The sequence below is a fragment of the Equus przewalskii genome, chromosome 9, assembly GCF_037783145.1.
Source record: "Equus przewalskii isolate Varuska chromosome 9, EquPr2, whole genome shotgun sequence".
Classification (NCBI taxonomy): Eukaryota; Metazoa; Chordata; class Mammalia; order Perissodactyla; family Equidae; genus Equus; species Equus przewalskii.
The window spans coordinates 19264857-19277405 of NC_091839.1; the positions used below are offsets into that span (position 1 = coordinate 19264857).

General features: G+C 49.9%; 1 protein-coding gene across 3 annotated transcripts in view; it reads left to right on the forward strand.

The window, feature by feature from the left end:
- Positions 1-1389: 1389 nt before the first annotated feature.
- Positions 1390-12549, forward strand: part of MYH14 (myosin heavy chain 14) — a 101218-nt gene continuing 90058 nt past the window's right edge. The window contains exons 1-3 of one of the 3 annotated variants that reach the window (XM_070558298.1): positions 1390-1468; positions 4258-4389; positions 4923-5063. In XM_070558298.1, the coding sequence (XP_070414399.1) occupies positions 4980-5063 (84 nt within the window). In that variant the 5' untranslated portion in view covers positions 1390-1468; positions 4258-4389; positions 4923-4979. Of the gene's footprint in view, positions 1469-4257; positions 4390-4758; positions 5064-12549 lie in introns of those variants that run through there. The other 2 variants (XM_070558303.1, XM_070558297.1) reach the window with 2 other exon arrangements.

Below are 12549 nucleotides of genomic sequence, written 5' to 3' on the forward strand. Positions count from 1 at the left end.
AACGTTGATGCCTTCCACAACCACGGTAAACTGATCAAAACCGTGAAACTAACCTAGCGACATGCCTATGAACTAACCTACAGACCTTCATCAAACTTCACCAATATCCCCCACTCACGTCCTCTTTCTGATCCAGGAGCTGGTCCAGGGCCTCAGGAGACGCTGAGTTGTCCTGTCTCCTTAGTCTCTTCCGATCTGTGGCAGTTCCTCAGTCTTTGTCTTTGACGACCTTGACACTTTCGAGAAGTTCTGGCCATTTATTTTGCAGAATGTCTCTTGATTTGGGTTTGTCTGATGACTTCCTTATGATGAGGTTCTGGTTATGCTGTTTGGACGGGAACAACATGGAAGCGATGCCACATCCTCCCTGGTGCGTGACATCAGGAGGCCCAGGATGTCGGCAGATCCTGTTACTGATCGTATTAGCTTTGGTCACTTGCTAAAGGTGCTATCTTCCTAGTTCCTCCCCTGTATGCTTGCTATTTTTCACACAGGGTTCATCGGATGTTAACTATTATTAACGTTTTTTTCCAACACACATGTGCTGAAGACCTACTATGTGCCAGGCCTGGTTCAAGATACTGTGGCCACCAAGATGAGTAAGATTTTTCCTCTCCTGGAGGTCACACTCTCACCAGGAGAGCTGATGGTGGGTCAGAAAGTCACAACAGAGAGAGACCAGGGGGGTGACCAAGGCCTTATGGGGCACTGCAGGGGCTCAGAGGGTGTGCACTGATCTGTCAAAGGCAGTCAGGGAAGCCTTCCTGGAGGAGGGGATATTTGAGTTGGGCGTTGAAGGATGAGTAGGAGTTCACCGGGGTGGGGATGGGAATTCTGGGTAAAGAGAGCAGTGCTCGTGCAGAGATGAAAGAGAGCATTTTCAACACTAAGCTGAAGGGCTGGGAACTGAGGCCATGGGGATGAGTGAAGGGCTTGGGGCAGAGACGGTGGCAGGGGCTCCCATCTGTGGGGGGCGGGCAAGGAGGACGGTGCCCCTGTTATCTAACCTGGTGGCTGGATGTGTGGAGACGCCAATTACCACGAGGGAAAATGCAGCCGGGAGAGCAGGTTTAGCAGGGAAGACAATGAGCTCTGCTTTAGAGATTTCCTGCCAGGACGGCTGGCGTTTACGGAGTTAATTCCTCTGCTGTTTGGAAAAGAAAGTGCTTGGCTGGAGCGTCTTTCTTGCTCCTCCTGTTTCTCTGGGAATAAACACGGGTTGGATAATGCAGCCGAGAAAGTACCTGGCACTCGGCAGGTATCATTAGCTGGTGGTTATGTGTGTATTTTCTTAATGTAATGAGCACTTACCGAGTGCCAGACGATTATTATTACGGCTCGCGGTTTTTTCTCGTTCTCACCTCTCCTTTCTCTCCTCCTTTCCTCATCCCCGGTGGGAAGGCAGTCGTCTGGGCCGATAGCACGTCGGTGCCGTCTTAGGAAAGGCAGTCACTACCGCAAGACACAGGTGGGTTTCCCTCTAGATCCTTCTCGAACTTTCCGCGATGATGGAGACGCTGCACGTGCGTGCTGCTGACGTGGCACAGCCACCAGCGCCGTGTGCCTGTTGAGCGTTGAAACACGGCTGGCGAGACTGAGGAACTGAATTTTCAGTCTTATTTAATTTTAATTTATTTAAACTAAAGTGGTCTCAGGTGACTAGTGTCGGGCAGTGTGATTCTAAAACTCGGCCTACGCCCCAGGAAGTGTAAAAATTTATCATTATCCCCAAAGGCACAAAACCTCAAGGACAGCTGAGGGGGCAGGGGAGGGGGGAGAAGAATAAAGAAGAGGGGCCGGGGGGAACTTTCTATGTGGATGAGGGGAGTGTGAACTGAAGTAGTCAGATAAAAAAGGCCCTCCTGGAATTCAGTAATAAAAAGGCAAACAGGGGCCAGCCCTGTGGCCCAGCGGTTGGGTTTCTGCATTCTGCTTCCGTGGCCTGGGGCTCACCAGTTCAGATCCTGGGTGTGGACGTACAAACTGCTCGTCCAGCCATGCTGTGGTGGTGTCTTGCATAGAGGAACCAGAATGACTCAGAACTAGGATATACAACTCTGTACCAGGGCTTTGGGGAGGAAAAAAAAAAAGGAAGATTGGCAACAAATGTGTGCTCAGGGCCAATCTTCCTTACCAAAAAAAAAAAGGAGGCAAACAACTCAATTCAAATATGGGCCAAAGATCTAAACAGACGCTTCACGAAGGAAGAAATACAAATGGCCAATGAGTGCATGAAAAAAATTTGCTCAGCATCATTAGTCACCAGGGAAGTGCAAATTGAAACGACAATGTGACACAACACACCTACCACGATGGCTGACATTAAAACGACTGACAGTGTTAAATGTTGACGAGGAGATGGAGCGACCAGAACCCTCTTACACTGCTGGGGGGCATGGAAAACGCAGGCAGAACAATGTCCCCCCAAAATGTCCAGGTCCTAGTCCCCAGAAGCGGTGAACATTACCTCACGCAGCAAAAGGGACTTTGCAGACGTGACTGAATGAAGGATCTTGAGTTAAGGAGACGATCCTGGATTATCCGGATGGGCCCTGGATGTCATCACAAGGGTCCCTATACGAGGGAGGCAGGAGGGTCAGGGTCAGACAAGGAGATGAGACGGTGGAAGAAGAGACTGGATGGATGAGGCCACGAGCCAAGGAACAAGGGCAGCCTCTAGAAGCTGCAAAAAGGACGGAAACCAATTCTCCCTTGGAGCCCCCACAAGGAACGCAGCTCTGCCGACCCCTCGATGTCAGCCCAGGAAGACCCGTTTCAGACACCTGACCTCCAGAACTGCAAGATAAGAAATTTGCACTGTTTTAAGCCAGCAGGATTGTGGCGATTTGTTACAGCAGCAACCGGCAGTTCATACAGCCACGTTGGGAAAAGATCGGGCATTTTTAAATAAATTAAACCTACGCTATGACTAAGAAATTCCACTCTTGAATAGTTACTCAAGAGAAATAAAACTACGTGCCCACAAAAGACTAGTACAAGAATACTGACAGCGTCTTTATTCCTAATAGCCTCAAACTGGAAATACGACAGGTGCCCATCAACAGGAAACTGGATAAACCGAGAGAGACGTCCATGCAGTGGAATAGTACACAGCAATAAAAAAGGAACAAGTTACCAATTCGTGGAACAACATGGATGAGTATTAAAGTCATGATGTGGAGTGGAGGAAACCAGACACAAAAGATCACCTAGTCTAGGATTTTACTTATGAAAAGGTCCAGAACAGACAAAACTAATCTATGATTATAAAAATCAGAAACGGAGCTGCCTGGAGTGGAGATGGAGGGAGGGGGCGGCGGGGATCCAGAGGGAAGGAGCAGGAGGTGACCTTCCCGGGTGTGGAAACATTCCGTATTTTCTTAGTGTATTTCGTCAGTCTACTGATGTCTGTAAATTACTCTAACGAGTGGATAAACTGCAGGATTTCACTTTGCTGCTATTGACATTTGGGGCCAGATAATTCTGTGTGTGTGTGTGTGTGTGTGTGTGTGTGTGTGGGAGGGTGAGTCCTGTGCACTTAGGATGTTGATGAGCATCTCTCCCACACATGCAGTTTGTGGCAATAAAAAATAAATGTCTGGGGGCTGGCTCCCTGGCCTGTGGTTAAGTTTGGCTTGGTCCGATTCAGTCGCCTGGATTTGGTTCCCAGGCTCAGACCTACACACCACTCGTCAGCAGCCATGCTGTGGCGGCGACCCACGTACAAAATCGAGGAAGATTGGCACAGATGTTAGCTCAGGGTGAATCTTCCTCAGCAAAAAAAAAAAAAAGGAAGAAAGAAAAAGAAAAAAATGTCTATTTCCAGACATTGTCGAATGTCACCATCCTGGGGAGGGGGCAAATTTGACGCTGGTTCAGAACCACTGAGCTAGAGGGAAGGATAAATGGATACAGACGGAATAAAGCAAATCTAGGAAAATGGTAACAATTGTAGATCCTAGCCAACGGCTACTCGTGTATTCATTGCACACTTTTTTTTTTCAACCTTTCTATATGCTTAAAATGCTTCGTAATAAAATATTAGGGAACAATGCATCTGCCCCGGGATCCAGCAACACTCTCTAGTGTCCACCCCGGGGAGAAAAACGACTGGTCTGAGTTCACAAGAAGGCACATATTAGAACATTCGTTTCCCCTTCGTTTCCTTGTTTATCCTTCCTTGTTGGACACTGGAAATAATCTAAACGTCCATCCACCGTGGATTGTTTAAAATAAACTCTGATGCATTCGCATTAGGGATTCTGTGCAGCTTATCTTTGGCTCCTGTTTTGGAAGAGAAAGATGCGAACGCACTGACGCAGGGAAATCTTCAGGACGGGTTATCGAGGGCGGCACCGCACGTGGACACAGGCGACCGGGGCTCCGAAGGTGACAAGGGGTCCCAGGCGCGATGGGTCCCGGTTGCGGTGGGGGTCACACTGATGTCAGCGCTGGTCAGAAAGGGGGCCTTTTACCTCCCATAGAGCAATTATGAATATATCTCTGATAGGATTATATATTTGCATATTCATTGCACTTCAATAAACCTGACTTAAAAAAAATACTATTCAGAGGAGGAGTCTGCAGATTTTATCAGATGCCAAAGGGAACGGAGGCAAAGGGAAGAGTCCTCGGGTCTGGGACGGGAGGCTCCCGAGGGTCCGGCTCCTGCATCACTTGGGCAGGAAGGGCGTTCCGAGGACGGTCCAGCGGAGCCTCAGAGGCGGGTCCCTGGGCGGGTGCGCCGTGCAGGAGGCCAGAATGCGGGGAGCAGGCAAGGGAGTGGTAGGGAGGAGGCTGGAGGTGGGTTGAAACCAGATTGGGACTCTGACATATAGGGTTTCTGGGCTGTCACCAGCTCTTATCACAAACAGCCTGTCATATATTCGTTAATTATACACCTGCCTTATCTGCCCTCCCAGCCTGTTTCCCACTCAGGTGGGCAGACGGCTCTGGAGGCCCAAAGGACACGGGCGGCTATGCCGGGCTCTGAGGAACCCCGGGTGAACAGACCCTGGTCCCTGCCCTTGAGGAGTTCCCGGCCCAGCGAGGGAGACGGACAGGTGAGCAGGAGGTGTCCACACCTGGGGAAGAGGCTATAACGGGGGGGGGGGGAGGGGGGAGGGTGGCCACCAGCGCCGGCGGAGCTCCCAGCTAGAAATCCTGGAAGGCTTCCTGAAGGAGGAGGCATTTCCCAATGTCCTGAGGTCGGTCAATCTCGAAAATAGTAATGATAGTAATAGCTGCCAATATTTCTTGAGCGCTTGCAATGTGCCGAAATCACTGTGTTAAGTCCAGGACAGGAACGAATTAATTTAACCCTCCTGCAACTCTATATGGTAGATGCTTTGATCCTTATCTCCCTTCTGCAGATTAGAGAAATTGAGGCTCACATTCCATTCCCCATTCCCCAAAATGCTCCTGCTCTGGTTGGGAAGACAGTCACGGGCAGAGTCTCAATCCGGTGAACTTGGGCTGTAATGGTGGTGGAAGAAGGCATTGTGGGAACCGAGCAGAGGGAGTGACCGATTCTGGCTCGGGGTGAGGGGCCGGGGAAGCCTTTGGAGCAGAGACGCCCCCTGACACAGATCTTCACAGGGGTGGAGTCAGGCGCATAGAGTTGCGTCGTATTTTCAGTTCTTGTCTATCATTTGTCTATATCCCTTTGCTTTATTTTTTCTTTTTCTCTTTAACCTTCCAAGCCCACTCCTATTTCCTCCCCAGAACCCCAGGGACAAACCCCAAAACACATTTAACATACTTGCACCCTTGAGTATGTATAAACATTTGCAGACCAGACAGTGTTGCTTTGTGTTAACTATATCTTCTAAATCGATACGAAAGATAAATTGTATCTTTTGTGTGTGTGTGAGGAAGATTGGCCCTGAGCTAACATCTGTTGACAAGCTTCCTCTTTTTTATTTATTTATTTATTCATTTTTTTGAGGAAGATTAGCCCTGAGCTAACATCTGCTGCCAATCCTCCTCTTTTTGCTGAGGAAGACTGGCCCTGAGCTAACATCCGTGCCCATCTTCCTCTACTTTCTATGTGGGACGCCCACCACGGGGTGGCTTGACGGGCAGTGCTAGGCCCATGGCCGGGATCTGAACCCGCAACCCCGGGGCCGCCAAAGCAGAGCCCGCGAGCTTCACCACGATGCCACCACCGTGCCGGCCTCGATAAATTGTATCTTTTAAAGTGTGCTGTAGAGCCGGTTTTGTTTCTTACTTTTTCCAGCCAACACTTTAGGATCTCTCCGTGTTCCCATCTGTAACTCTGATTTGTTGCTTGCTTCTGGAACAGCATGGGGGATCCACTCCCTTTTACTTACTCGCTTCCCAAGGAACAGACCCCGTGGTTGTCTCCAGGTCCCCACTCCCACCTGCAGTGCTGCCTTGGGCATCTTTGGCTGTGTCCTCGCGTGTCCCCTGTGCACGTCTTCCTGTGGGTGCTACTTAGAAACGGGATTACAGGGACACAGGACCAGTGCGTGGTTAATGTCACAAAACTCCGTCTGATCATCCGAGGTGGATTGTGAGGCCCTCGCAGCGTTTCTCCAGCAGAGAAGGGTGGAGAAGGGAGCAGCCGGAGCAAAGTCTTGAGAGAGTCCACGATGTGTCCTGGGGTCAGGAAATGACAGGCGGACCTCCCCGAGGAGTGGAGCCTGCCACGGAACAGCCGTGTAATAAATACCTGGCTGGCTTGGTTTCTTTTTCATTTTCTTTCCTAAAAAGGCAAATCGTGTTGTTGTGGGTAGCAATTTGGTGATGTCTATTAAAACCTTAATTGCGTTATACGCTTTGACTCAGCAATCTCTACATGAAGAAGTAGGAAGAAAGACGTCCTCTGGATTGTCATTCATAAAGGGGAGAAATGGGGAAAACCATGAAAAGCTCCATCAACAGGAGAGAGGTCAAAGGCACTGCCCACTGTGACTGTGGAATACTATGCAGCTGTGAAAAAGATCGAGGTGAATTTAAACAGGAGCACACAAAGTTCCCCGAGATGTATTGGGGGAATATGCAAGTTGCAATTCAATATATCAAGTATTATCCTTTTTCCCAAACACAAGAAATCAGAGGGAATAATTCTCAGTTACTAATCTCTCTATGTAAATCAGAGGTTTGCAAACTTATTCTCTGAAGTCTCAAATAGTAAATATTTTAAGCTTTGGGCGTCACACCATCTCTATCATAACTTCTAATGCTGCCCTTTAGCATAGACAATAACAATAAGCCAATGAGCATGGTTGTGTGCCAATAAAACTTTATTTATAAGCACAAGCAGTGGGCCCCCGATGTAAATAAGCAGCAGGTGTTTTTAGAAGAATCTGCACCAAAATATTATCAGGGCTACATCTGGAAGGGGAATTGAGAAGGAAGGTGCGGGTCAAGAGAAATGTTATTACCTTCTTGATAGAATTTTTTCTGCCTTATGTAATTAAAATGGTTTGAATTCGAAAAGGAAATGTGTTAAAAATAGCTTTGGTGGACTTTTCTCCCTTCCTGATCGTAACGTAGTGATTGTCGTTTTAGAAAACGCTGGCATCACGTAATAGGAACGAGGAAATGAAAGTTCCCCGTCACCCTCCCAGCTCGAGCAGAATTTCTCAAAGCGTTTATTTCATTCGTGTGACAGATATTCGTGGGGTACTCACGTGCAAGGAACTGTCCTAGGTGCTGGGTACAGAGCAGTAAATGAAGCAGAGTCCCCGTCCTCTGAGGGGCTGACATTCCGTGGTCAAAGAGAGACAGGCCCAGTGGTGTAGTGATTAAGTTTGCACACTCTGCTTTGGCAGCCTGGGGTTCGAGTGTTCGGATCCCAGGCACGGACCTAGCAGTGATCGTCAAGCCATGCTGTGCTGCATCCCACATAAAATAGAGGAAGATTGGCACAGATGTTAGCACTGGGCCAATCTTCCTCACCAAAAAAAAAAAAAAGAGAGAGAGAGAGAGAGCGTGAGAGACAGACAATAAATAACAAGCACAGTGAATAAGTAAATCATAAAACATGTTGGAAGGTGCTATGGGAAGGCAGAATCAGGAGAGCAGGTGAAAGGGGTCAGGGGTACCCGGGGACTGGTTGTGAGGTTAAACAGCGTGGTCAGAGGAGGCCTCAGTGCCAAGGTGACATTTAAGCAATGACTTCAATGAATGGAGGGAGTCAGTTATGGGGATATCTGGAGAGAGGTTTCCAAGTAGAGGGACCAGCCCGTGCAAAGGTCCTGAGGTGGGAGCATGCCGGCTGTGTTCGAGGAACAGTGAGGAGGGTGGTTTGGATAGAGAGGTGTGACTGAGCGGGAGAAGGTAGGAAGTGAGGTCAAGGAGGGGACACAGGGGGCCACATCCTGCAGGGTCTTGTAGACCTGCTGAGGATTTTGCTTTCATTCTGAGTGAGATAGAAATCAGGGGAGGGCTCTGAGCAGAGGAGGGACGTGAGCTGACTTGGGGAACAGACCGAGGGAGGCAAGAAAGAGAAGCAGGAAGACCAGGCGGGAGGTGACCACAGTGGTCCCAGCTGGACATGGTGGGGATCAGACCAGAGCGGTGGCAGTGGGTGTGGCAACAAGGGGTCAGATTCTGGTTACTTTTTGGAAGTCAGGTTGACAATATTTCGGGCTGGCCCAGTGGCGTGGTGGTTAAGTTCATGTGCTCTGCTTAGGTGGCCCAGGGTTCAAAGGTTCGGATCCCGGGTGTGGACCTAGCAGAGCCTGTGAGCCACACTGTGGTGGTGTCCCACCTAAAATAGAGGAAGATTGGCACAGATGTTAGCTCAGGGCCAATCTTCCTCACCAAAAAAAAAAAAAAAAAAATTGACAATACTTTCCGACGGACTGAACGGAAGAGATGAGGAGAAAAGAGGAATCGAGGATGATGCCAAGTGTCTTGGCTCGAGTATGATCGAGAACCACCTGCCACAAGACCATCCGGGAACCTGTATAAATGCAGATTCCTGGGTCCCGCCTGGGTCGATGGGCTCAGGGACAGAACATCAGTGGAGGGGAGGACCCCCCCCCAGGTTTGAGTCCCGGCCCTGCCACCCTCTGGCTGGGTGGTCAAGGGAAATTGTGACCCTGTTGTTTTCTTTTTCTTTTCCATTTTGTGTAATTAAAGTGGTTTTAGTTCAAAAAGAAAGCAATGTTTTGAGAACAGCTGTAGAGATCTCCTGCGTCAGGTCTTCCACGAGTCTGCAAGCGGGGCGCTGGCTGGGCTGTGGCCTCATCTCACGGCTCGACTGAGGAAGGATCTGCTTCCGTGCTCACTCTCGAGGTCGTTGGCAGGATTCAGTTTATTGCAGGCTGTTGGCTGGAGCCCACCCCTCCATTCCTTGCCAAACGGGCCTCTCCCACCTGGCAGGTTGCTTTGTCAAAGCCACCGAGAGAGAGTCAGTTTGCAAGATAGAAGTCCCGGTCTTTCATAACCTAATCACCAAAGTGACACCCCATCCCTTTTGCTGAATTCTATTTGTTAGAAGTTTCTTCCATTCACAAAAGGGAGAAAAACAATAGTACCTGGCTTGGGAGTTAAGTGATTCCATATATATATGTATGAAAGGACTTATGATGCCTAGGATACAAGTATCATAAAGTACTAATGATTGTTATCCGGCCAGCCAGGAGGAGTCAGAGAAGTTTTCTCAGAGGAGGGAACTTTTGAGTTGGATTTTGAAGTATGAGTAGGAGCTCACCAGATAACAAAAGTCATCCTTCCGTTCATTTGCTCAGTCAACAAACTTCCCCTGAGGCATCCTGTGTTCCAGATCCTGTGCTGGGAGATCCCAGGAACCCAGCATGAGTCTGACCCCGACCTTTGTGGAGCTACCAGCCTTGGGATGGGTCAGATTCAAGCCTTGTCCTCTAGGGGCTCCAAACTGGTGGAGGAGGCAGAGAGGGATCCAATCTAGTGTGATCAGGACAGTAGCAAAGAGAGGAGTAGAGTGGGCAGTGGACCCCTAGAAGGTCGACACTGGGCCAAATGAGATGTCAGAGGTGCAGACCTTTCCCCTGGCAGACCCGTCACACAGAGGCACCCAACACACCAAGCACCACAGTCAAATCTGCGCCACCCTATAGGCAGTGATGCTGTCGGAGGCGTCTACCTCGTGGACCTCCGGCTCAGAGACCTGCTTCATACTTCCCTCACATGCACAACACACATCTCTGCTCAGCCCTAAAGGGGCTGCTGGTCTGTAAATATGCCAGCAGAGAGCTTATTCCACTCCGGTGATCAGAGCATCCGCAGGAAAGGGAGCGGACAGCGGCGGGGCACAGGATGGGGCTGGACGGAGACCCGGGGACCTTCTACGCGCGGCCAGCGCAGACTGGGTCTCGGGAAGCCGACCTGGAGTCCCCCGGGGTGGAGAGATGGAGACGGGGAGCAACGAGCAGAAGGCACAGCTTGTGCCAAGGTGTGGATGCACCAAAGACCATTTATCCATCCGTCCATCCATCCATCTGTAGATCCGTTCATGCATTGATTGATTCTTCCTCCCATCTGCCCGCTTATTTACTCATTCATTTTGCATCCCCTCCATTCATTCATTCACTCATCCATCCATCCAGTTATCTAGTCCCTCCTTCGTCTGTTTATTCTTTTCCTCCCTCAGTTACGCATCCATCCATCCATTCCACTCATATGACCCTTCCACTCAGCTGTCACCTCCTCAGGCAACCTTCCCTGACCCCCCGTCTAGAATAACACCCCAGGCCCCTTCCCTCTCTTACCCTCCTTTCGTTTTTCTCCCCGGCACTTGTACCCACTTGCCATTGTGCTCCGTGATTATGTGCTCGCTTGTTCGGTCCGTATCCATCACCAGAACCCGTTCATCCCTTCAGCAAGTGTTTGTGGAGTATCTGCTGTGTGCCAGGCTCTGTCATAGGCACCGGGAACACAGCAGGGGACCAGACAGACAAAATCCCCATCCATGCAGAGCTGACACTGTAGTGGGGAGCATCAGACAACAAACAGTAAAGGTGATAAGTAAGTTACTGGCAGGTTGGAGGATGCCGAATGTTGTGGCAAAAGACAACACAGAGCAGGGGAGGGGGTATCAGGAGTCCGGGGGGGAAAGGGTGCTCAGGGAAGACCTCATGGAGGAGGCGACAGCCGTGCAAAGACTGGAAGGAGAGGAGAGGGCCAACTGGTTATCTAAGGAAAGAGATTTCCAGTAGAGAGAAAGGCACGTGCAAAGGTCCTGAGGCAGGGCTGAGCCTGGTGTGTCTGAGAAGCATTGAGGAGGCCAGTGTGGCTGAAGCTGAGTAAACAAGGGGGAGAGAGTGGGAGGTGAAAGTAGGGAGGGGGCCAGATAGTGTAGGGCCTTGTGGGCCCTGGGGAAGACTTTGCTATGACTCTGAGTGAGACGGGAGTCAGGGGTGGACTCTGAGCAAAGGAAGGATAGAATCTAACTTAGGTGTGAACAGGTTTGCTCTGCCTTCTGTGTAGGCGTAGATTAATATTTGAGTTCTGTGAAGACTTGGATGTCTTTGTTCCCTCCATCTCCTCAGCTTCTGGAACAGGGGTCTGCAAACCACAAGCCCACGTGCCCCATTGTCCTCCCACCTCCTGTTTGTGTAAATAAAGTTTTATTGAGACACAGTCACACCCACTCATTTACATATTCCACTCATTTACATATTCCACTCATTTACATATTCCATTCATTTACATACAATCAGTGCTGCTCACCTGCTGCCCTGGTACCAGGGGGGTCGTTGCAGCAGAGACCCTCCGGCCCTCCAAGCTGAAACTCTTTACGGTCTGGCCCTTTACAGAGAAAGTTTGCTGACCCCTGGTTTACAATAAGGCTTGGCACATAGTAGGCACTCAGTCAAGATTTCTTGTTGCAGCACTGAGCCCGTCACTCATCCGTGTCCCACACGAGGCCGCCAGCTCGCTCTTGTCTCGCAGCCAGTCCCAGCTCTGAGTCACATGCAGGCAAACAACAGCCCAGTGACCAAAAATAAAATACTGGAACCATTCAAATCTCTGCCTCAGAGAAAGGGCTCAGGCAGGGTCACAGCGAGGACCCACCGTGAAACCTGACGGACGCTTGGTCCCTCTCTTGTTTCTCTATTAAAGACTCGGGCCCCCTTCGCCCCCACCAGGCGTGGAAGCTGCTCCTCCAACTTTTTCCTCACCCCAAGATCCCCCCAAACTCTCTTCCACGGGGCAGCCCCTCCTCCCCAGCCCTCTTGTTTTCTCCCCACTCTGCACCAATGTTTTATTTTTGTACATGATCTTGGCTCCCCGCTGACTTTTTTCCAAGCTCTGGAGCCTTGACTGCCCGGGGTTCAAATCCTGGGTCTGATGCTTTCTAGCTGTGCCACTCAGGGCAGCGTTCCCTCGACGTCCTCCTCTGTAAAATGGGTCTGAACTTAGCACCTACTATGGACTGTTATCGGGAGGATTGTGGGACTTAAATGCATATAAAGGGCTTAGAACTGTACCAGGCACATAGTGAGTCCTCAGTAAATATCAGCGACTATTAAAGTGTCTAGCACAGGTGTCCAGTTCCTAGAACACCCTCAACAAGAGGAAGCTTGAGATCAT